This window comes from Petaurus breviceps, unplaced genomic scaffold (genome assembly GCF_028583685.1).
Source record: "Petaurus breviceps papuanus isolate PSGF00001 unplaced genomic scaffold, PetGlider_PUasm1.0 226, whole genome shotgun sequence".
NCBI classification, from domain to species: domain Eukaryota; kingdom Metazoa; phylum Chordata; class Mammalia; order Diprotodontia; family Petauridae; genus Petaurus; species Petaurus breviceps.
The window spans coordinates 6,306,684-6,332,374 of record NW_027185890.1 but is presented as its reverse complement, the minus strand read 5'-3'; the positions used below and the strand labels follow the sequence as shown (position 1 = coordinate 6,332,374).

The following is a 25,691-nucleotide window of genomic DNA, read 5'->3' as shown; positions in this document are numbered from 1 at the left end:
GCAGAGACACTCTCAATAAAGGAGCTAGTTCACCTGGTTTGGAACCAGCTTCCATCCACAAATGGTACCTCTATCAATGGGCCCGGCTCAGTACAGTTTCTCCCCACAACTCACAGATATAAAGCAGCAAGGCCTCCATGCAGTGGTCCTATCTTTCCTGGAAATCCACCCAAGAGTCAATGCCAGTGGCATGCTCTGAAGGTTTATACACAACTCACACAACACATGAACAGTCTGGGGAAATCTCTCAACATTGAAAGGAGGAAATTCCCTAGTTCCCATAATCCTGCAATAAACACCATCTGCAAAATCAAACAGAATTTTCCTCTGTAATAACCTCAACCAGTCTGAGATAAGTGATCAGATCAGTGCCATCTCCCATGTTGACTTCTCTAAGTTAAGGCTTATTGCCTCCAGTGGGGGCAGTGACATGATCTAAGTGATTATTCCAGCACCTGCACCCTCATGTTCACTCTCTTTCCCTTCATTTTGACAGCCAACTTCCTGTTATTTCTGATTTTATAGTGAATTCAGTCCAGTGATTTAATCCAGTCATATAGAAGAGAAAGGATCTAAGTAGATGACTTGGAATACTAATGACCTCAAATATTTTTATACCAGTGTATAGACTATTGGAAGTGGGCTAATTTAATGTTTTGATGGATCCATGATTTCATTGATCATGAAAATTCCCTCTGCTGGTAGCTTTTGCTGAGTAGTCATGTGCTTCTTTACTTCTATAAGTCATATTACCACTACGTGGATCGTGAATTATAAAAATAATAATAATAAATGGATGGGAAGAATTGCCTTGAGGAAGGGTTTTTTTTTTTCATAAATTGGGGAAAATAAATTTAAGAATTGGGGGAAAACTCATAAAGGAATGTAGGAAAGAGACAAGTGGCAGAGGCAAATTAGGCCATAGAGAAGCAAAAAGAAGTGGAAGCTTAGAACCTGGGACATATATAACAGTTTTGAGGCTTACACTACCAGAATAAGCTTCTGTATCTTTGGAAGAAATAGAATCCTAGTGTTCATGGGAAAACAAGGAGGATACACAAGAATCCAAAGGTGCAAGAAGATGTATTGCATCAGTAAGAATACATACATCATGGTGGTCACTGACTCCTACCTGAAAGGTATAGATCAGCCCTTTGACACAATCAATTAGGTAGAATACTGTCTTCTTAGAGTATGTATCTGAGATGAGATTGAGTCTACTCTAATTAAATGGAGTCACTAAACTCTGTTGAGGCAAGTAAGGATGAATGATGCCATCAGGAAAAAATAAATAAAAGCCTTGAATTTGAGACAAGTAACTGACTTTGAACCCTGACTCTATTTTTTGCACCCTGTGTTGAGGCAGACACTTAAAATTTTGGGGCCTCAGTTGTCTTATCTGTAAAATGAGAGTGTTGGACTAGATGACTTACAAATTCCCTTCCAGTTCTAAAACTATGATCTTCTGAAGTGCCTATAGAAAACTATTAAATTAGGATGAAAAATAACAAATGTGAAGAATAACAGTTGAGGACATGATCAAAATTTCACAAGAAGGAAAAATTAGAAATCTAATGGCCTCATATGTTTGAAGACCAATGTACTGACAATAACTCTTTTCAATATTTCAATTGATCTATGATTATGTATGTATATATGCATATATGTGTATATTGTGTGTATGTATGCATGTATGTGTATGTATTTCTCCATTCCCCATTGGCATATATCACAACCTATCTTAACCTCACTCCATATGAATCCTCTCCACGTCTTTCTATAATTTCCCAAGACACTGGAGAACTTATAGTTTAGTAATCCTTAAAAATTTTAATATCATGGATGTCTTTGGTAGTCTAGTAAAATCTATGATCCCCTTATTCATAATAATGTTTTTAATAACATAAAATAAAACATATAGAATTACAAAGGAAATCAATTATGTTAAAATATAGTTTGTTTTTTCTATCTTTATATATCTACATATAAATATTCATAGACCCCAGGTTAAAAACCTCTTCTCTAATAATTATTTTAGTATTTTGTGGAAACCAACAGCTATGCATAAGCTCATTTGGCCCTCATAACAACCCTGCATCACAGGTACTGCTATCATCATTTCATCCTATAGATGAGGAAACTGAGACTCAGAGAAGTCAACGTAAACAATCTCATAGTAAATGTCTGAGGCAAGATATGAACCTTAGTCCAATTGGCTTCTTTCTGTGTTAGCTCAAGAAAGAAGAATAATTCTTAAAATATAGAGGGTAAAATAAATATAATTAAGAAGGAATTTAAGCTCTCAAAGGTGAAGGGAGTAGTAATGATAATAATGAGTGTGCGCATAACAATTTAAAGTTTACAAAGTGATTTTTATTATGTCAATTCTGGGAGGCTGGTATTGTAAATATTATAATCATTATTTCACGCATGAAGAAGTTGTGGTTTAGAGAATGTATGTAACTTGAAATGAGTCACAGAGCTAAAAAATGCTGGAGATGGGTTTTGAATCCAGATCATGTGGTTTTAAGTGCATTTTTTTTCTTTTACATCACATACCCAAAGGATCTTGGAAGATTACAGCAAAAAGGGAAAAATCTCAGAATAATGACTTTACCAAGTGTTTCACTTAATAATACTGAGAGTAATATAGTACAACTATTATTATAGCATTTTAAGTAAGAGAAAAGTGAATCTCATACAGGATAAATCATTTGCCAAAAGTCATGCAGGTAATCAGTAGGAAAAGTCAGATAAGCACAGCATCTGGTATTAAAAAGACACTTAACAAATGCTTTTTGACTGACTTCTGACTGCCAGACCAATAGGTTTTCCATAAGGCTTTTCTTTTTCACTTCATTTGGGTTAAAAAAAATAGAAGTACAGGTAACATTGAAGAGACTTAAATGTTTTATTTGACTGGAACCTTGCTGTGGACTAATATTTGATAAGGAGAGAAGGGACTGTCACAATAATTTTTTCAAAACTTCAGGATATAAAAACCTTCTAATTCAATGGACTGATCAAAACATAATGAGAGCACTCAGTTCTCTAGACTTTACTAACACTAATAATATTAATAGCAGCTGTCATTTATATAGTACCTACTATGTGCCAGGCACTGGTCGAAATGCTTTATAAAGTAAATTGATACAACCTCCATGGAAGGTGTTATCATTGTACCATTTTGTAGTTAAGAAAACTGAGGCAGACAGTTTAAGTGACTTACATAAGGACATAGAATTAAAAAGTATCTGAGGCAAGATTTTAACTTAGGCAAGGATCAAATGGGATAATATATGTATAGCACTTTGGGAACCTTAAAGTTCATATAAATGATCTAGAAGAGACATTTTATTGATGGCTTTATAGTTTTAGAAACTAGGACTAGTATCAAATGATGAAAGTAATAGGGCCACAGATTTTGGCTCAATATCAGGAAGAGAGAGGCAGTTTAGTATATCCATTGACAAGTTATAACTTCAGTTTGCACTTATTAGAAATGTTTTGGGGTACTATATACATAACTCATGACCCAAATGGCCATTGGAAATATCCCCTTCCCTCAAAAACACAAAAATCCACATACAACAAAACTATTTGACATCAAATAGTTATTTTTTTTGTTAATTATCTAATGACAATTGGTCAAAACTCCTATTGCTGTACTTGTATTCACAATAACAATATACACAGAAATGCTTAAAAATTTTCATTAACATCTTAAAGGAAGAAACAGAAAAATGTCAATTTAGATATAGTACAGATTGTAAGATAAGGGGCAGTTTGTTGGGACTTTGGCCAGAAGCTGTTAATGAAAATTGTATATCTCTCATATTTTAAGCTACAATAAGATCTGGAAATGTCTACACAATGCAATGTAATTTGGGGAATCTGTTAGCATAAATAACTTGGTGGATTGAAAAAAAAAATTCTCTAGTTCCTTGTAGGTTCTAGACAAATCTTGACAATATGGAACAATCTGGCTCTATTAAAGAAAATTTTTATCAAATACAATATCTTTCACTTTTTTTTTTTTGGCTTTTTGGAGGGGGGAAGGTAGGGTAATTGGGGTTAAGTGACTTGCCCAAGGTCACATCGCTAGTTTTGTGTTAAGCATCTGAGGCCGATACTTATTTTCTTTTCTTTTTTTTTTTTTTAAAGCAATTGGGGTTAAGTAACTTGCTCAAGGTTACATGGCCACTTATTTCTGGGTGTGGTGCTAAGTATCTGAGCCCAGATTCGATCCCCAGGTCATCCCGATACTGGAGCCGGTGCTCTTACTCATTGAGCCACCTGGCCGCCCCTGACACTTATTTTCTATAAGGAAAGTTCTTTTACCCAAATTTTGGGTCATATTCGGCTTTTTGTACAATTCTTCTACATAAAGCCTAGTGGCTTTTTTTTTTAAGGCAACAGGGGTTAAGTGATTTGCCCAGGTTCACACAGCTAGTAAGTATCTGAGGCTGGATTTGAACTCAGGTCCTCCTGACTCCAGGGCCAGTTCTCTACCCATTATATCACCTAGTTTTTTAAAACTTGATGATAAGCCTATTCTAAAGAAAATAATATTGGAAGTTCTGTGCTGGCAACAATGGTACCAGTATTCTATTAAAGAAGTCTAACAGAAAAATTCAGAAACTATTCTGTAATTTAGGGGTAAAAGGTAGGGGGTTGGAATGTTGTGGTACAATGTTATTGTATTTACTTATTCATTTCTTTGTATTCTTTACAATGTTTTCCTTTTTCTGAGTTGTACTTTTGTGCCTAATTTACTGTTACTACAATAAGAAAACTAAGGCAGAAACTAAAGGCAGTAGTCTTGGAGACTACACATTTCAAAACCGTCTATAGGCAGCAGACTAAAAATAGGGAGAAACAATTTCTGGGTTAGTGTTTATCTGCCTAGAGTACTTAAATATTGTTGCCAAGTTATTTGTCTTGTCACAGCTATAGGGGGGATTGTCCTAGTTAGCTTTTTTCTTATGACTCTTTGTCTCCACAGGTCTCCATATTTCCTTGTCCAGCTTGGTATCCTTGGGGAAGTCATGTGTGTCAGTGAATACTGGGAGATGCCTTAGGTCTTGGGCCAGAGCACATCAAAGTGTTTGACACGCTAAATCTAAGTAAATATGTCAGCAATAGCTGAATACTTGACAACCTCTCCTCAGTCTCTTTCTGTTCTGTACCTGAGTCAAAGCTTTGCAAGAGCTTATGGTTAGTGTTGTGGGTTATTTACTCTTTATCTTTATTTGCCATCTATAACTTTGGTGATTTTAATTACTTTAGGAAGCTTTATTATGACAATTTTGAAGGGAAGGAAAATCTCAAACATTTCTTTCTGGGTTGAGGATGGAAAGAATAAGGAAAGAAAGGGAGGCTTTATTTTTCTCTAATAAACAAATGGTGATTCATAGGCCCTAAGGTAGAGCTGCCAAGGAATTTGCCTGTGGCAAAAATCAAGTTTTAAGTCAATGTTCTTGAAATGAGGAAGGCTTTTAAACTGGTTAGACTTTTGGAAATCTAAGATATCCAATTCTCTAGTCTTATTCTCTCATTCAAAGACATTTGTGCTGTTGCATGCTCCTCAGTACCATGATGGGGCTGAGCGTAAATTAAATGATTAATAATGATGGGGATATTTTTAATTCCATTTTTTTTTATCATCTGGAAAGCTTTGTGCTCTGAGAGCTAGAGATCCACAGCAGTCACCAGAAGTGTGTTACATTTTCATTCCAGATTTGTTCCCATGAAGTCTTATGATTTTTGAAAAGGCATTTGAACTTGTTTTGCCCTGTTTCTCTCACCTTTGAGAGCAAGGAGTCTCTTCCTGACTGACCTCATGGAAGAACTTCTTTTTTTAAAAAAAGTAGCAAAATTTCTTTACAAAGGCAAGTGCTTCAGACTAATAGCAATAGGTATAAATATCCCTCCCTTATGACAGTGCTTTCCCCTTCTGTTCCACTATGTCTCCCTTGGGGAAGGGTGCACCAGGGAAAAGGCTATAGACTAAAGCTGGCAGCTCTGCATCTAATTCAGCTTTTGCACCCTTCTTCCAAGGGCAGAAAATAACAATGCTCTGCACCAGTCCGTCCAATGAAGACCAAGGTGCTTAATTGGGGCAACACAATTAAAAACAAAATTAAAGAAAGAGAAAATTAGGATCTTTCCTAGTTTTACAAATGACATATAAAATGAACATGTACACATATTAGCACACATTTCATAACAAATAAGCATTTTAGAAAGGTCCTTTGTAGTCATTTAGTTCAATTATCTATTTTTCAGATGAAGAAATTAAGGCTTAGAGAAGTTGCTGACATTATAAGGACATTAGGGAGCCAACATGTTTAAAAGTGATGGAGTAAACTTTGACTAGTAATTATTTTGAGAAAAAAAAACACATATGAAATAATTGCAGTTCCATATACAAACAATTTAGACCCCAACAAAAAAAAAATCTATCAATGGTAAGCAAAAGTAAAAGGTGGGCCACAATCATACAAGTTAAATCATCTGATTATATATATATATATATATATATACATATATGTATATATATAATATTGAATATTTGAATAATTGAATATATATATTCAATACAATTTGGCTGTGTGATTATTACTAACATGAAGATCTGATTGATGTAAAGATAGATATATACACAGCAAAAAGACCCACTTGTTTTCGGTGGAGCCTTGGACTTCATTCAATTGTATGTGGGCCACTAAGGCCTTGTTCAATAGCATTTGCATTTAGTGAATAAAGGCTACTACTGTTCCTTCTGCATTCCTCTAAGTGCTTTTCTATCAGTAATGAAATCTCCCTGGATTTTACTCCCTTTTATACTTTTGTATCAGATTCAAAATCCATTTGTGTAGTAGAGATGTCCCATCAATATGCAAATCCTTTGGGAAGCCCTAAATTAAAATTAAATAAATCTACATAAGTGGATTGCAATGGAATTAGAGCAGCCTAAATTTTAAAACTGGGCAGCAACCACAAGCAGAGGTGCAACAGAGAAGAGATTATACTCAAGAATCAAATTAGCCTTTCAATTCAATGCTTAGTCAAATGAATGGCAAAAACTTCCCCCCTATTGCATATAAACAATTAAAATTTAATGTTGCATACCAACCAAATCTCACTTAGCAGTCATCAGATATAAAGATAAAAGACAATGCCCAGCTCATAAAGTACATTTGGGTATATTGAATTGGTCAAATAAAAAATTCATGATCTTATCTTATTTTCTGTTCAATTTATTAATAATCTTTATATATTTATATATGTATATTTATGGCTTTGAGCAAAGACAAAAGAAAAAAATCTAACTTGTCCCTGATCATACAGTCATTGAAAGAATCAATAATTCTATTGTCTTCTCAGCAGCACTAGATTCAGTCTTTCCATTAATACATTAAATTCTGTACAGATGGGAAATTCCAACACATCAGCTTATCTATGTACAGAGAAAATAGGTCACTTCTTCAACTTGCAATGGATGAACCTTTATATTACAGGAATGTGGGTCCATTTTTCCCTTAACCTAAGTATGTATATATACATTTATACATATAAATATATATATAATATGTATATTATTTATACCCTGTACCATTTTGGGGGGGTTTAACATTCAAACCCTAGATTTTGTCCATTCTATTACAAAGTCATTAAAAAGTTTATCATTTCACTAAAAGACCATGCAAATAAATTTTATTTGTTTCTCCATAGTGATCAAAATTAAAAAAAAATTATATATAAAAATATTTCACTACTAAACCTATCACTCCTATCAAATGTAAACTGTAAATAGTTTGAAAGACCAAAATATCTTAATAATTCAAATATATTTTTCAATTTCATAATAAAATAAAAAATTTGGTTCTGTTAAGTAAGTGGTCTTACATCAGATCCACAAATACATGTGTATATACACACACACACACATATATATATATATTTATAGTCTACACAATTCCTTTTTATGTACTATTCCTATGTCATCAGATATCAGCAGCACGTTAAAGTTAAAATTACATTGATTACTATTGGTAGTTAATTCCACATGAGTGGAAAGTTCTTAGAAAATAAAATAACTCTTTTTGTGTGTGTGTGTATTCTTTGCATACCATTTCTGTAAAAGGTATAATCAAGCCTCATAGCTCTAAATGCTGTCCACTCTAGGACATTTTTTTTCTGTTTTCAATAATACATCTTGATGTGTGATCTATGGTTGTGTGTAACTCCTCCATTCAGAGTTTATACAAGCATTAAAGAACCTTCAGACCTTCCCTTTAAAACATTTCCTTAAGGTGGATTGGTTGGGACATGTGTTTGGTATTTGCAATAGCTGATTACCAGGACTCTTCAAAGTGTGTTCCAGTTATCCACTATTTACTGTGAGAAAGTAGGCACAAATGATTTACTTAGGAAACTCTCTTGTGAAGAAACTGAACAAGGACCAGTTTACAAAATCATGGGAAAATCTGAGCAAAGAAAAGAAACATTCATACAACAACAGTAAAGCTTTAACCCTGTTTTCTGTCACTTTTTCTGATTTTTACAGACACTTTAAAATAATAAAACTGCTATCTACAGATTATGTAGGACACTACATGCCTTAACATTGACTATCCACTTAGTTGCACTATACACAGAGCAAATTGTGCATTCCCAAACAGACTTGATGCTATATTATATTTATTTCTTTTAAAGTAACACCATGGTTAACTACCAGCTACAGTGAAGACACAGAATGCACTTGAAAATCTAAATCAAGCTGTGCTTACAAATGACCCTTTAAATAATAATAAAATAAAATCTCTCTTCTAGACTTAAGTTAGAGTTTCCAAACCAACATTATAGGAATTTAAAGGTAGACACAATTTATGAATTTTTTAGTTTTATAAAGCCAACAAATACTGATAGATTTTTCCCCCTACAATGACTGGTTGAACCTATTTTTTCTTTTTCAAAAAGCATGCAAGGAATATTTTCAGACACTTGCTTATGGCAAGTAAGAAGAAAAGTGATGGTTTGAGTGAAATACAAGTAATTTGCAGGATCAAGCATATAATTTTGCATAAAAAACATTATAAGTATCCTATACTTGACTATAAGCCGCCATGGGGGAGAGGGAAGGGAGGGGGACAAAATGTGAAACTCAAGGAATTGTGGAATTGAATCCTGTAAACTGAAAGGAAACAAACTAATAAAAAAAAAAAAAGAAAAAAAACATTATAAGTAAAAGTAACAGTGTATGTTTCAGGCTGTTGGATTACATTTGAATGGTTGTCCCAGTTAGGTTTGGTAAAATTTTAAACTAAGTTTTGAATTGAAGAGATGACACTCAATTCCAAAGCAGTGACTCTGCCATAGCATACCACACTGTAGCTATTTTGCGTTTGGGTCAAAGTTACTTAAAACTGACATTAATTGAGCATTAGGTCTTTCTTCATCAGTATCACAGTGTAGAGACAGTAGTTCACTCAGCTCTCAGAAACAAGATACATAAACATGTTTGCAGTCACAACTATGCAGAGCAGTGATTGTGATAGTTCTTCTACTGGAGATGGTTCGAGCCCATAGTATTCTTCAACCTAATTCAAAATGGAAAGCACCAAAACACAATTTTATCTAAAAAAACGGGACCTGCCAATGCCAAAACACTTAAATAATTGTTCACAATTTGGAGGTGCAATGGAAATGCAATTAATGGAAGTTTTTAAAAAAAGAAATTTTTGTTAGTTGCTGTTTACTAGCTCATTTGAATTACCTTCTTAAAAGTAAAGTTCTTAGAGTTAACAATGTCTTTTCACCTATGGAGGTTATGGTGATTTGAGTTTTCATTCAAGCTAGGAATTCTTCATGAAGTAGAGAAATACATATATCAAAGAATTTTTGAGTCAATGAAGGTTAAAAATAAATAATCTTACAACAAAATTTAGACTCCTTTAATGATGTAAAGAAAGGAAGACATAACACTGAATGCTAAACAGGTCTTTAAATTTCTTTGGGGATCTTTAAATATATATATATGTATATTATGTATATATGTATATATATATTTACATTTTGCATGTAGGGTAAAGCTGTCTAAAATATTTTTTTTTTTCAGAGTAGACTATAGGGACCTATTCAGGACATAGATTAAAATAGTTTCTGGGGGAAAGTCTCAGTTTATAACAGTACTTTCTGCTTTTATAATCAGCAGGGATCATAAATTTGAAGCAAATCGTGGCTTGTCTCCTTCTGGGTCTGTACTTAAGACTGTGGAGGAATCTCTCTGTAGTGTAGCTGCTGCTGGTGGGGGGGCTGGAACAGCTCCTCGGTTGGGAGGGATTGCTCCCGAAGACATCTGTCGGAAAAGAGTGACTCTCTGAGGGACACTGCCTCTGGCCCCTGCTTGAGTGCCTGTGCCATGGACAGCAGAGACAGGTTGTGGGATGGAAGCTAGAGAATCTCCTACTGTGGGGTGAGGTCTGGAAATCAGAGTAGAGATTTCATGAGGCAGCGAAGGTTGAGAGGCTGATAGGGGTCTGACATCTCGATTCAGGTTGGTATTGTGAAGAGCCTGGGTACTCCTGTGCACCTCATTTTTCTGGGAGGAGATAGTGGGTGTCTGTGGTTGCTGCTGCTGCTGCTGCAGAGGCTGAGGTGGTGGCTGGGGCTGCTGCGGCTGGGGCTGCTGGGGTGGCTGTGGTGGAGGTGGCTGCTGCTGTATCAGTGACAGCTGGGAGGCTGTTGGGGAGGCATATTGAAAAGTTCGAGCTGCCAGAGGGCTCTGGACTGGAGGGCTGCAGACCGCTGTGGTATAGGAGCAAGGTGACAGGATGACAGCTTGTTGTGGGGTCTGGGTGCTGGGACTTGGGGAATGCAGGTTGCTGTGAGACAGGCTGGTTGCTGTGTAAACTGGAGGAGATTGTGTCCTCATTCGGGAGGATGGCGTAGTGGTTGAAGTGCTGGAATTCAGGTTTGGCATTTGTGGGAAATTCATCGGAGCAATGGCTTGCACCATTTCTCTGTCATGCTTTACAATCTGTTTCAGGATCTCATTCTCCTGATTGTTGAAAACACCAGTATTTAGATCCTTCTGGAATTTCTGCAGAAGAATCGAATTCTTCTTTCCTGTCAGCAGAAGAAGGAGCAAGTTTAGAAAATATGGAAGCAAAGAATGACAAGTCAGATTGAGAATGCTCCTGATAAACTAAACCTGGGACAATTATAAAGATTAGTTCCTTAAACCTCTCTGAAGTTCCCTGAGACTTAGTTTTCTTATTTGTTTCTGTGAAATGGTAATAATAATTATTGTATTTTCTTCTTTCTAGAGTTGTCATGAGGAAAGTTTTTCCATGGACTTTAAAGTACTATAGATGTGATCTGTAATTTTTTTTTGGGGGGGAGGCAGGATAAAGCGCTAGTCTACATTAATCTAGGAAATTTTTGGTGTGGGAATGCCATCTGCCAATGCAGAGTGGCAACTTATCTGTAAATAAGTCAGAGAACTACCTGGAATGTTAGGAAGATATCCATTGTCACACAGCTAGCAGGTGTTAGAGGCAGGGCTTCTGCCTCTTATATTACCAATATTATTATTACTGACCTTTTATCTTATTTTCAATAGAATTCAGATAGAAAATACCCTAGTATTCTACTATTACTTTTATATTTAATATTTAAGTATTATATTATTATTTTAACATCATCATGATCACTACTGTTACTTCTCCAAAATTTATATTTACAACAGTGTGAAATTACAGATATGTCAGAATTAGTGCCTTGACTAGAGGCAAGAAAAAAATATTTTTTCAAATGCATCATTAAAAATTAATTTTTAATACCTTTAATATTCCAGTATCTGGAATATGGATGAGATTTCTAGAATATATCTCTAACTCATATATGTGTGCACGTGTATAGTTTGTGACCCTAGGCTAAGAATCTACACTCTAAATAGAATGTTACTTTAAATGTAAATGGAACATCTCATTAAAACGGTAGGACATTGTATTGTAATTTACTTAACTATATCAGTAAAAGCAATTATATTTTTAATGTCCAAATAAAAATTCTACCTGTCTGCTTATCAAGTTGTCCTAATTTCCTGAGTGCTGAACTCTTACAGAAGTAGTAAATACATATGCTTGCCTAGCATACTTTCTGAAATTAATTAGATATTTATAAACAGTGACCACCAGACCAGGAAGAGTGATGCTTCTGTGAATGTTATACAAGGACTCTATATTTGTGTCACATCTAGTTGCCTGGTATTAATTTCATCATTTCCTCATCTGAGAACTTACAGTTTCTCACTGACAGTCAATTAAGAATGAAAGGAATATTCACTCATTTGCATTAAATAAGAATATTTGCACAGTATCTGGCACAGAATGGGTGCTATATAAATACATACTTTCTTCTTTCCCTTTTCACCTTCCCTTTCTCTTACATTGCTTTATTTTAATACTTTAAGTATCATAGATTTCTCTGGTCCATAACCCCTCAACACCTCAATAAACTTTTGTTGGTTGTTGGAGAAGAAATCATCACCAGGTGGTCCCTGCTAATGAGCCTCTGGAAGCAGAGGAAGGCTGGATCCTATTATTTTACCTTATTTCTTTGGTATGGTGAGCTCCTAGTGAGGAAATTCTCCTTAACAATGAATATGGGCAGCAGTTCATTCGTTTAGCATCCTACACAATTGCCTAGGTCACTGAGAGGTTATGAATTGCCTAAATCATATAGCAGATATGTGTCAGAGGTGAAACTCAAACCCAGGTTCTCCTGACTGAGATAGGCTCACTATATGCTATGTCTCACTGTTTCTCTGTTGGTATCGTTTCACAATTTTGAAAGATGAAACAAAGGTGCTGAGGAGCTTGATGCTTAGGCACCATTAAACTGCCCAGCTTCTTTTATGCAAATCTGCAGTTGAATATTTTTGCTTGAAAAATCATGTTTAAGCAGCCAGCAATAGATGCTGGTTGGTCACAAACTGGTTCTCTTTAACACTGTGCAAAGTGGCTTTATACTTCAGTGTATCCTTTTCTTGAAAATGTTAATGCTGCTTCCAGAGGTGCTTAGCTAGATAAGCAAGGAGCAGCCCAGATATTGCAGGATCTCTCTCCCTTGATTAATTCCAATGCAAGTGGGGATAAGAGACAACTTCCACCCCAAGCATATTTGCTCATAAACAAGCTTGCTTCCAGGCATAACTCACTTCATCATTGACTGACATTCTATCCTCCTGCGTAACTTTCCCCTATTATCAAAGATACAAGAATTCCGGATGTATGGCTGAGGGGCCGAATAGAATAGCACGCCCATATAGTTCCTTAACTTCTCTTCTGAATTTTAGAGTATTATGCAAGCTGGGATTCTGGCAGCACCAGGAAAAGGAGGGAATAAGGTTGTATATAATAATGAGGTTAGGGGGCAAACCCTCTACTCCACTTAGTATCCCTCATGCCCTCACCTACTAGGGGTGTTGCCACCCTAAATTCACTTCTCAGAATAGCTTGGATAGATAGGAAGTTTTGGCCTGAAACAAAATTAAACACATTGATTATTTAAATTTTTAAAAAATTTAGAAGCATTTTTGCATAGTGGATAAAGAGCTAGGCTTAGAACCACCAAGACTTGGGTTCAAAGTTCTGTTTCTGACATAAATTGGCTATTATTGCAGGTATGTCCTTTAACCTCTCAATGCTCTAGTCTAGGAAACCCCTACAATACTGTGAATTGCACAGATAATGCTAATCTGCATTGGTAGAGCGAGTTGCCTCTTATCAATAAAATCAAAGGTCCAGTCTTTATCTCTTTAAATACTGAATAAAAAGAACTGAAATATGCTCTAGTAGATACCAATCCCCACTCACATAGACAATCTATAGAAAGACAATGGCATGAGACAAGGACAGGAATAGAGTAGGATGAGAAGGCACAGATGGGTTGTGATCTGCTTCAGTGGAAGCAATACTTACACTGAAGAGATCACAGAGCCATTGAAGTATTGGAGTGATTAAAGTTTTGACATCACTATAACTAAAAGGTCTAATGTTCTAATAGCAGAAAAAAGGAGGTATTAATTAGCTAGGAAAAGCACCAATGTTTGATACCTCTAAATAGGCTTCTCCAACCTGTGTCTACACTACAGTCATTTCCACATTCCCCTCTGAGGTTATGTTCTTATTTTTGAGCATCTTAATGTAGATACAAATCTCTCTGAAAAACACATTGGTTCGAGCCCCCAAATACATAGTTTTGTCTGTAGTGTAGATTCAGGCTTACATCTATTGAACATTTTAGTTCTATTTGAATCACTACATAGAATTGTATTTATTTATTATTTTAGTTACCTGAACAGTCATACAGTGTTGGTATCGCTGTGGAAAGCAGATTGCATAGCTAGCAAAAATAAAAGAAAATTAAAACCTATAGCATGCAGAGCTATGGTTAGAGAAATTGATGGATAGTCATCAGAAAATGTTATTTTTCCATACAGTAGCTAATACACAAACTCTAACCTATAATCTAGCCCAGGGATGCTTTAAGTCTACTAAACAAAAATGAAATTGCTTCAGTGAGCAAGAATGCAATAAAAAAAAAATACCTATCCGATCTAGTCGGTCAATCGCTACTGTTTCAAAGGCTCTCCTCATCATGGGGTACTCCTCCAACACCTCATTGAAATTGTCCACAGACAGTGAATAGAGGCGGCAGTAAGTATCAGCTCGGACACTGGCTGTGCGGCGGCCTTTTGTTAAAAGGCAAATTTCTGTTGGAGTAAAAGAAATGAACATTTAATAAGCAAAAAATCCATTAAGGCCTTAAGAAATTCTAAAAATATTAAATTAAATTTTTAAAAAGTATCTCTACTAAAAGTAACCACCAGTCAAGCAACCTCAGCCCAGTGTCAGAGTTGCTGTTTCATTGCAGGTACCTTTTGAGGATTCTCATCATCTTTGAATAAACATTTATTAAGCATACGAGCTCAGCACTGTGCTAAATACAAATTTGAAGAAAGAAAAAAAAAACCTTCCCTCAAGCAGCTTCCATTTTAAGGTGAGGAGGAAATAAGATCATAAGATCTGGATATTAAATGGCAAAATACCCGCTGTTTTCAAAAGTTTCTTGTGCTTTGAATAGAGACAGCAAACGTGATATCATCTGAAGCTTGAAGGAGAAAAATAATATTGCAAATACTGTAAATGTTCTTTCAAGGTTCAGCTCAGGTTAAATTTCCTCCTAAATCCTGTTGTTTTTACCTTGATCTATACATGCAGAAGTAATCTATCCCTACTACCAGACACCCAAGATACTTTGTTTCTTAAAAATGCATTACTTTTTACCCTGTATTGGGGTAAACTATGGCATTTCTCCCTCACTGGTTTAGGGAGGCAATAAACTAAGGGGTCTGGTTTGGAGCACAGGTCCTACTCTCTTCGGTATAATCTTGGACAAGTTGCTTACCCTCCCACGGCCTATTTAATGATCGATGCTATCTCCAACGCTCCTTTCCTGCTCTCAGTCTAGGATCTTCTAAGTTTCTTTCTTTTTCATTTAATAGGTTTATTTACAAAGACATATACTATGGTAAATAGTTTGCTCACTCCATTCTTCAAAACTGCTTTTGTAAGTGCCTGTTGTTCAAGTCTGATTCCTATATAGGTGAATCTTATTTCTTAAGCAAGTGATGTCTTACTATGAAGAAAGGTGCAGCAAATCCAGATCCAAAGAGTACAATTGTCCTTGCCAACAGTCACCATTTGTTTTCCACTGAAAAGGGCAGATTCTTCCTCAGGCCCTCCTCAGAATGGCTCCTATGAAGCAAGGAGGTGGAGAACCTGTGCAAGCTCTGTCCCAACACAGCTCTGCCAAGGGCTCCCCAACAACCATAGAAGAGGCCGCAATGGAGGAAGAACTTCTATAACATTTTTGAGGTCTGATAGTGTGTCCCCTTCCAGCTTTTAGCATGGACTCTTGCACGTGGCAGGCACTCAATAAAAGTCTTTCAAATGAATACCTATAGTATTGTTGGCTGTTGTTCAAATGTTCAGTTATGTCTAACTCTTTCTGACCCTGTGGACAATGACACACCAATACCAACCATAGAATTTTCTTGGCAAGGATGCTAGAGTGATTTGTCATTTTCCTCTGCAGTGGATTAAGGCAAACAAAGTTCAAGTGACTTGCCCAGGGGTACTCATCTGGATTTGAATTCAGATCTTCCTGACTCCAGGCCCAGCATTCTATCTATGAAGTTATCCAACTGCCTCCTATATTATACCATATAGTAAAACATGAATTTGTGTATGGAAATTGCCAACCCAAAGTAATCAGAAAAGAAAGATTTGCTTTTTCTTCTCTGTTGGAAGACCTGCAATGTTCTAAATCTCTGTTTTCCTTGTGCTCCACAAAATAAATTTAAGTAAACATACATAGTAACAATCTATGATGTGTCTAGTACTATGTAAGTCTGAGATTGTGGTAAACATAAAACCATACAGAACATGGACCCTGATCTCAAGGAGTTTATAATATTGCTGCACAGATAAAGATCATTAATTTGGTTTCAATAGTCTCATAATCAGCTTAGGAGTTTCATACATTTGTGGTTATTAAGAACAGTTTTTAAAACATAAAAGAACTCTTCATGCACCTTATGCTATAATTTCTCTAGAGTTTCTGAGAATATGGTCATCAGATTCATTTCCTTTAAACAGAAACTGGGGCTGTGAAAAAATTTCAAGCTTGAAATTTCCTGTGATCAAGCACAAGTGGAAGAGAGTTTCAAATTAACTCATTCCTGGTGTAGCTGACATTATATGGCTAGTGTATTCCCAAAGTGCATTCTCATTCTAAGTGCCCAGAAGAGCCTGGTATAGACAAGGTCCCTATGGTGATTTCTTTGGTAAAATCACAAATCTTTTGGTTTAGTGAATCATGACCAAATATTTGATATTTTTTTGTAAATCTAGATTTCCATATATGAGTTTATTCAAAAAGAAATACTTGTGTCTTATTTACTAAATCAGGAGATCTGAAAGATCCTCTCTTGCAAAGAGTTTAAAAATTCATTTCATGTCCCAATCTTTCAAACCTGATGAGTAGCGACATAATTATGCAAACATTCATGTTTTCATTCCAGGAATCTAAGTTCTGAATCCTTAGCTAATCAAGATGAGAAACTGGACAATGTGAACATGGCAGAAAGAAGGTGTTATGCTTATAATTTTTGCAGATGTGGACACTGGGATCCAGAGCAAAATGTCACAAAGCAAAATGACAGGAATTGAAGTGAGATCAACAATTCCAGACCTGCTGCACTAAATTAGTAAATTATTCTGATCAAATATGATCATTTTAAATGTTATTTCAGCTGCAAAGCTGGATATCACTGTCATCTATGATGATGATGATGATGATGATGATGATGATGATAATGTTATACCCGTAACACTGCTACTAATAACACATTTTACATCTCTATGGTAAGGAACTGGCTCTGGTGTCACATGATCTTCCTCTTACACTATGTATATAGACTTTGAGGAGTCAAGATGATAGAGTAAGCAGTAAATCACTGTCACTCTCCCATATTCATTTCTGAACAACCATAAAATAGCACCCCACAACAAATCCTGGAACAGCAGAACCAGCAGAAAGATGTGATGAAGTCTTTTAGCCAGGAAACTTGGAGGATTGGCAGGAAAGGTCTGTCTCAATCAGGTTAAAGGGGAGCGCACTCCAAGACAGGAAGCATCCCAGAAAGTGTGCAGTAAGCCCTACCTCAGTAAACCAGTAGGAGATTCTGAGTCCCATTGTGGTAGAATAGGCAAAGACCAACACCAGGATGCCCCACGTGCCTCAGTATAGCCAGGGTAACCTGCAGCCTCCAACTTAGAGAACCATGGTACTTCAGCCTAACCCCTGGCAGACTGGCATCCTCTAGAAGTTGGACTGCTACATGCAGGTCTGGACCCCCATGTTCTTCAGTATAGCCTTGGAGAAAGGCAAAAAAAACCCCACTTGGCCTTAGCACACACCAGATGCCACCACTAGGACCCCAATTCATCACCAAGTAAGTTGCTAGAACCATACAGCCTCCAGCTAGCAGTGCCTGAGGCCCCAGCACACAAAGCCAGTGACTGAGACTCTGGCCCCCAGCACAAGAAGCTTGGATGGTGCCCCCTGTGCTTCAGCAGGAGAACTCCACTTTAAAAGAAAGCTATTAGGCAAAACAGATGATCAAGAAGCAAAAACAAACATTGAACAGAAAAAGTTGTGACGGTGACAGGGAAGATCAAAACAGAATCTCAGAAGAGGACGACACTGTCAATAGGCCTACATCCAAAACCTCAAAGGGGAATATGAATCAGTCTCAAACCCCAAAAGCCTTCTTGGAAGAGTTCCAGAGAAATTTTAAAAGTCAAATAAGAGAGGTAGAAAAAAATGAGAGGTATGCAAGAGAGAGTCAACAACTTGGAAAAGGTAGAACAAAAATTGGCTAAAGAAAACAATTCCTTAAAAAATAATTGGCCAAATATAAAAGGTATGAAAGTTTACTGAAAAGATAATTCCTGAGGGGTGGAGCCAAGATGGCAGAGTAAAAGCAGGGACTTGTTTGAATTCTCCCTCAAACCCGTCCAAATTACCTGCAAAAAATCATACAAATTCTAGAGCAGGAGAACCCACGAAATGACAGTGTTTCAATGTTAGGAAAACTATTAGCATAATTGACCATATCAATAACAAAATTAAAAGAAGTCATATGATTATTTCAACAAATGCTGACAAAGCTTTTTACAAAATGAAAAAAAAACAATCCTTTTAAAAATACTAGAGAGCATAGGAATCAATGGAATTTTCCTTAAAGTGATAAGTAGAGTCTATCTAAAACTATCAACAAGCATTATCTGCAATGGGGATAAACTAGAAGTATTCCCAGTAAGATTAGGAGTGAAATAAGGATGTGCATTATCACCACTGTTATTTAATAGTGTACTAGAAATGTTAGCTTTAGCAATAAGAGAAGAAAAAGAAATTGAAGGAATTAAAATAGATAATGAAGCAAAAAACCCATCACTCTTTGCAGATGATATGATTGTATACTAAGAGTACATTAGTGAATCTACTAAAACACTACTTGAAATAATTAACAACTTTAGCAAAGTTGTAGGATATAATATAAACCACATAAATCATTGGCATTTCTATGTGTTATTAAAACACCCAACAGCTAAGGATTATCTGAACACAATTACAAAACACTTTTCACGTGAATAAAGTCAAATCTAAATGGTAGGAAAAATATCCATTATTTAGGGTTAGGGTGAGTTAATATGATGAAAATGTGAGTTCTCCCTAAATTAATTGATGCATTCAGTGCCAATACCAATCAAACTAACAAAAAAAAAGTACTTTATAGAACTAGAAAAAATAATAACTATTCATTTGGAAGAACAAAAGCTCAAGAATATCAAGGTAATCAAGAAAATGTAGCCAACAGTACCATTTCTTTTTTTTTTTTTTTAAGCAATCGGGGTTAAGTAACTTGCTCAAGGTTACACGGCCAGTTATTTCTGGGTGTGGTGCTGAGTGTTTGAGCCTGGGGTTCGATCTCCAGGTTATCCCAACACTGGAGCCGGTGCTCACTGAGCCACCTGGCTGCCCCTAAGCAATTGGGGTTAAGTAACTTGCTCAAGGTTACACGGCCAGGTGTCTGGACAGTACTATTTCTTAAACTGTATTATAAAGCAGCAATCATCAAAAGTACTTGGTACTGGCTAAAAATAGAGTGGTAGATCAGTAGAATAGATTAGGTACATAAGATACAATAGTGAATGTCTATATTAATTTACTGTCTGATAAACTCAAACACTCCAGCTTCTGGGATAAGATCTCACTTTTTGAAAAAGAAAATAAAACACTGCTGGAAAAACTGGAAAATAATATGGCAGACACTAGGCAAAAATCAACATCTTATACCATATACCTTCAAGATAAGGTGAAAATAGGTACATGATTTAGACATAAAAGGTGATACCATAAGTAAATTAGAAAATTGAGGAATAATTTACCATCAGATCTATGGAGAAGTGAAGAATTTATGACCAACAAAAAGATAGAGAACATCATAAAATGCAAAATGGATGATTTTTATTACATTAAATTGACAAGTTTTCGCACAAAAAAGTCAATGCAACCAAGATTAGAAAGGAAGCAGAAATCTGGGAAACAACTTTTATAGCGAGCATCTCTAATAAAGGCCTCATTTCTAAAATATATAGAAAACTGAGTAAAATTTATAAGAATACAAGTCATTCCTCAATGATACATGGTCAAAGGATATGAACAGGCAGTTTTCTGAGGAAGAAATTAAAGCTATCTAGAGTCATATGAAAAAAGCTCTGAATCACTATTGATTCCAGAAATGCAATTCAAAACGACTCTAGGATACCACTTCACACCTATCAGATTGACTAAAAGGACAAAACAGGAAAATGGGGAATGCTGGAGAAGATGTGGGAAAATTGGAGCACTGATACTTGTTTGTGGAGTTGTAAACTGATCCAACCATTCTGAAGAGCAATTTGAAAGTATGCCCAAAGGGCTATAAAACCGTGCATACCCTTTGACCCAGCAATACAACTTTTAGGTCTGTATCCCAAAGAGATTATACAATTGGGAAAATGACTCACATGTACAAAAAATGTATAGCAGCTCTTTTTGTGGTGGCAAAGAATGTGAAATTGAGGGGATGCCCATCAGTTGGGGAATGACTGAATATACACACATTATTATTAGTATTCCGTTATATTCATACATACATATATACACACATGTATATATGTATGTATGAATGTAACGGAATACTATTGTTCTATAAGAAACGATGAGCAGGCAGATTTCAGAAATACCTGGATAGACTTACACAAACTGAAGGTAAGTGAAGTGAGCAGAACCAATGTATATTGTACACTGTAATAGCAACATTGTATGATGACTTAGCTCTTCTCAGCAATACAATGATCTAAGATAATTCCTGAAGACTCTTGGTGGAAAATGCCGTCCACATCCAGAAAAAGAACTATAGAGTCTGACTGAAGATTAAAGCACATTATTTTCTATTTTTGTCATTTTTTCTTTTTTATTCTTTCTCATGGTCTTTGGCTTTTGTTCTGATTCTTTCACAACATGACTAATATGGCAATATGTTTAACATGCTTGTACATGTATAGCCTATATCTGATTGAATGTCATCTTCTGGAGGAGGGCAGGAAGGGATGGAGAAAAATTTTGGACCTCAAAACCTTATAAAAGTGAATGTTGAAAACTAAAAAACTTAATTAAATAAATAAACTGCATATGCATTTTGTGCAATTCGTAACTCATCTGTTAAACTAGGTTTTCTCTGGAATTACTTCCATCTCTAAATTCATTGACCCTATGATTTTATCATCTGTGTTCAAATCCTGCCTCCACAGGTTACTACATGCTTGGCCCTGGGAATGTCAGGAATAATTATAATACTTGCATATCACCTTTCAGAGCCTCATTTTCCTTATAAGTTAAATGAAAGGGTTGGATTGGACTCAGGTACCTTCTGGATATCTATATCTATGACCTTTGCAAATTCGATTAAGATCATTTTTTGTATTTGTATCTCCTATATGTTTCACAGAGACCATCATCACATAACAGGTGCTTAATAAATATTTTTAAAAATTAAATTAAATCAAATTAAAAAATACTAACTTTAATGGAGTATTATAACCATGGACTTATCTTGGCTGAGACATTTACATATTCTTTGTTAAAAATAGGATCTTATCCAGAAGGTTTTCTCTAGGTCTTTGGCCTCAGAAAACTCCATTTTATTTCTTAGAAAAGGAATTCTAATTAATTCTAATTCTTTTCTTCTTAAAGACAGCTTGCTAATCTGCTTGTATGGAAGGATTTTTGACATATACTCATTCTCTGTACCAATGTAATCACAAATCACCTCCAAAATTTTAAAATATTTTCATGACTTAATTTATGTAGTTTCTTGGACTCAAGATATAAATTAGAATTTTTAATACTTAAAATACTGTTATTGTATGAAATAAAATGTTCTGTCCTTATTTTACAAAGTTGACGTGTCCACTGGGAGTAGAACATGTGCCTTGAGCTATTTTCTGATGCTGGTGATGGTTTTTCAATGCTCTAATTAGACTAGTCCCTAAAATGTCCATTTGTAAAATACTAGGTCAAGATCAAGGGTTTAATCTGTGGCCATAAGAGACAATTCTAGTGTTTCAGAGGATGTGTTCTGAATAATGATTCCGAGTCCCTACCCTGTTACTTTATAACCTTTGAGATACCACTTAGACATTTTGGCTACACTTTCTTCATCAGTAAAAGTTCTGATTATGATGAGGGATGGCTATTAGGTTCAGCAGGGACTCTGATCTTATCATAAGACCAGAGCCTGTGATTCAGTCTGGAAAGAATTCAGTAGGCCTAAGCAGACTTAGAGTCAGAGTTGAAAAAGTTTTTATATGCTTTACAGCGGGCAAGGATCCTTAGGAGACCTGCAAGCTTAAAGAAGACACAAGCATAGTTTTTAAAGAGTTAAGGCTATTCATTAGATGTCAGTTCGGCTGACCAGGGGAGAAGAGGGTGGGATTAGGGAGGAGTTAAGGTGGGGCTAAGGTAGCCGGTGTTTAAAGGGGCATACAAGCTTGATGTAACGATGCAGTCTTGTAGTACCCTTGTTTCACTGGGAAAAAGCCCAAGGGGGGAAGGATGAGGGGGCTACCTAGAGGTGTGGTTTTAGGCTTGAAACTTCACTAAGTCAGCCAGCGGTCAAGGGCTGATGGAGAAGTGCCCAGTCTGCCACCCATCAGTGTCATGCTTGACAGGATTGATGTTTGGGAACCAAGGTTAGGGAAAGATAATGGCTTAAGGAGTTAACCTAGAAGGGGGGTATTGAAGGATTCATGGGGACAAGGAGACGCTATACAAAGGGGGAGATAATAGTCGCCTAAGCTGGAATGTTTATAGATACTTTTGTGAAGGATTGATAGGTATAGCTTGTTAGTGTTTCAAGGCTGAGATAAACAATTCATGAGTTATTTCTGGGCAGAGTTAATGCTTTCAAGCTAGGCAGAGTGCAGGTAGGGGGAAGGGGCAGAGTTAATGTTCTGTGACTGGGGGGGGGTAGTGTGATTTTACAGACTGGTTTTGCAAATTGCTATTACAATTTTGCAATACAAATTGCAGTTACAATTGTACAAACTGGTTTTACAAATTGATGTTACAGACTGATGTTGCAAATTGGTTTTACAAATTGCTGTTACAGATATAGATCCCAAGCCCCACCAGTTAGTTAAATCCCTATGGTAAATTCACCCTGCTTTAATATTCTATGATTTTAATTACTCTACAGTAGTAGAAAGGTAGTGACCTTAATATTACTAACAAGTCAAGCAAACTTCTTACTGAATGAACTGTTTTTGATTCCTCTTCTGAGTGTTCTGTGTCTTTTAGTCGATGTCTCTGTCTGTCTCTGTCTCTGTCTTTCTCTCTCACACACATACATATACACATGGACATGGACATATAAGAATGATTAACTTCCTCTGTTAGTATGTTTTACATACACTGTAATGGTAATGGGAATTTGAAGATCTTCCCTGCCCCTTAATGAGCCTAAATGAATTTGAGGACCTTCCCAGATTTGAAAAATATTCTGCCCCCTAATAGCTGAATGTAGTCACATGGAGCCTGTGGTGAGAGGAGTTAGCTCAAGGGTCCTGGAGCAGAGTCCACAGGAGAAGCTTGCTTGAGGGAGGCTTGTTTTTCAGGAAGGCACAACTTTTGTTACTTTGTAGTCAAGTGGGTCAATGAGGGTTGTGATGCTCTCTGACCCTGGAGAAGGCTATACATACCTCTGAGGCCAGGTTTTGCTTTGGGGCTCACTTTGTGAAGAGTTGTGTGATTATTCCAGATGAGACTCTGGGTAACCATGGAGCACCCCCCCCCCCCTTTTGAAAAAAAAACAGATCTTGGTGCTTCTCTCTCTGGTAACTATGTAGGTATGTGATGGTTAGACAGCTACAAGCCCTGTCTGTTGAAATGTAATATTTTCTCTCTATTTTTTGTTTGCTTGTAACTTCTGTTTATATTCTCTGAAGTGCAGGGTGCTGACTTTTTCCCCTGAACTAGGTAAATGACAAGTTTGATTAAAGTAATATTGTTAACCCCTTTTGAGTTGCTTTCCTTTAGAAAAGCAGATCAAAGAACCTGTGTTAGCAGCCATCCTGAGTATGCTTGCTGCTGCATAAACATATACATATTAGTAAATTTTGGTTGAATATTTTTCAACAGACCTTGAAATGCACAGCTAAATTTAATTTACTCCAAAATAAAATAAAGTTTTCAAAGACTAAAAAGAAGCCCTTCACTTTCTTTTCTCTGTTGACATTCAACGTCCTCTATCTGTTCTTCATTAGCTACTCAGAAGTAGAAATAGTAAGTAAGAACAATTACTAGACAATGTGAAAAATCCAAAATATTTAATTTTATGTTCAGAGATACTTTACTGGAAGCCTATATATTACAAATGTTGGTCAGAATAAAAGTTATATTTAACAAAGGGAGACATTTCTTATTTTTAATGTTCTAAAGGAACACACAAATTGAATTTTCCTTCAAAGTACATTATGTATGTAAAGATTTTCCAAATTCCAAGGTGATATATGGATTTTACTTATTATTATTATTAATTTCCAAATATAAGTTAAATGAGGCATTGGTCTCATTGGTAATGGAAATCATTTCCTTTTGATTCTAGGGGATTCTACTTGATGAAAATGGTACAAAAATTCTATGACAGTAGAAGTGGCACATTTGATCACCTACCACTCCATCACCACCAAAAACCCCACTGAAATTGGATTCTGATGACCTGAGTTCAAGTCACAATTCCACTACCAACTAGCCATATAACCTTGAGCAGTTTACTTAAATTTATAAGTCTCAGTTTGATAATCTGCAAAATGGAAATAATAATATTTGAAATATTTACCTCAAAAGGTTATTGTGAGGACAGGACTTTACAAACATTGAATTTCACATGAATGTGAATTACTATTGTTATTGTTATTATTATCACTTCAAATCCATCAGCACCAAAAAGATCATTTATTGAGTATTTCTAAGAGGCACATCACTGTTCTGTTGGTTGCAAAGTTTTTGAGGGTAAATTGAATTATCAACTTATGTGACAATTCCATTTTCCATCATGTGTACTGTTTATATATATTTTAGTTTATATATTTTATATTTATATTTTTCTTTTCACTATATACTTTACTTTTCATTTGTTTATCTTGTCTCTATCAAAATTGTGAGCTTTTTAGTAGTTGAGTGCTGAACTTCTACCTCATATCTTTCCTAGTCCCTATTAATATGAATGCTTTGTGTACTTTTAAAAGCTTGTTAATATTTCAGTGGGAGACAGTAAGACATGAGGGAGAATTTCCTAAACTGGCTCTGAGGTCCATCTCTACCATTTATTAGATATGTCACAATGGATAGGCTGTTTCATCTGCTTGGATCTCTCTTTATTTTAAAATTGAGGGAATTAGAGGAGATAATCCCTAAGCTTCTTCCATCTCCAATAGCTCTTACTC

General features: G+C 35.8%; 1 protein-coding gene and 1 pseudogene across 2 annotated transcripts in view; both read right to left on the bottom strand.

Annotated features, from left to right (window-relative positions):
- Window positions 1-7,245: 7,245 nt before the first annotated feature.
- HCN1 (hyperpolarization activated cyclic nucleotide gated potassium channel 1) overlaps window positions 7,246-25,691 on the bottom strand; it is a 671,121-nt gene continuing 652,675 nt past the window's right edge. For both annotated transcript variants that reach the window (XM_069095307.1, XM_069095306.1), the window contains exons 7-8: window positions 14,621-14,785; window positions 7,246-11,133 (exon numbers count right to left, since the gene is read on the bottom strand). In XM_069095307.1, coding sequence (XP_068951408.1) covers window positions 10,223-11,133; window positions 14,621-14,785 — 1,076 coding nt within the window. In that variant the 3' untranslated portion in view covers window positions 7,246-10,222. The remainder of the gene's footprint in view (window positions 11,134-14,620; window positions 14,786-25,691) is intronic.
- On the bottom strand, window positions 15,555-17,127 carry LOC138166798 (cytochrome c oxidase subunit 7C, mitochondrial pseudogene; annotated as a pseudogene).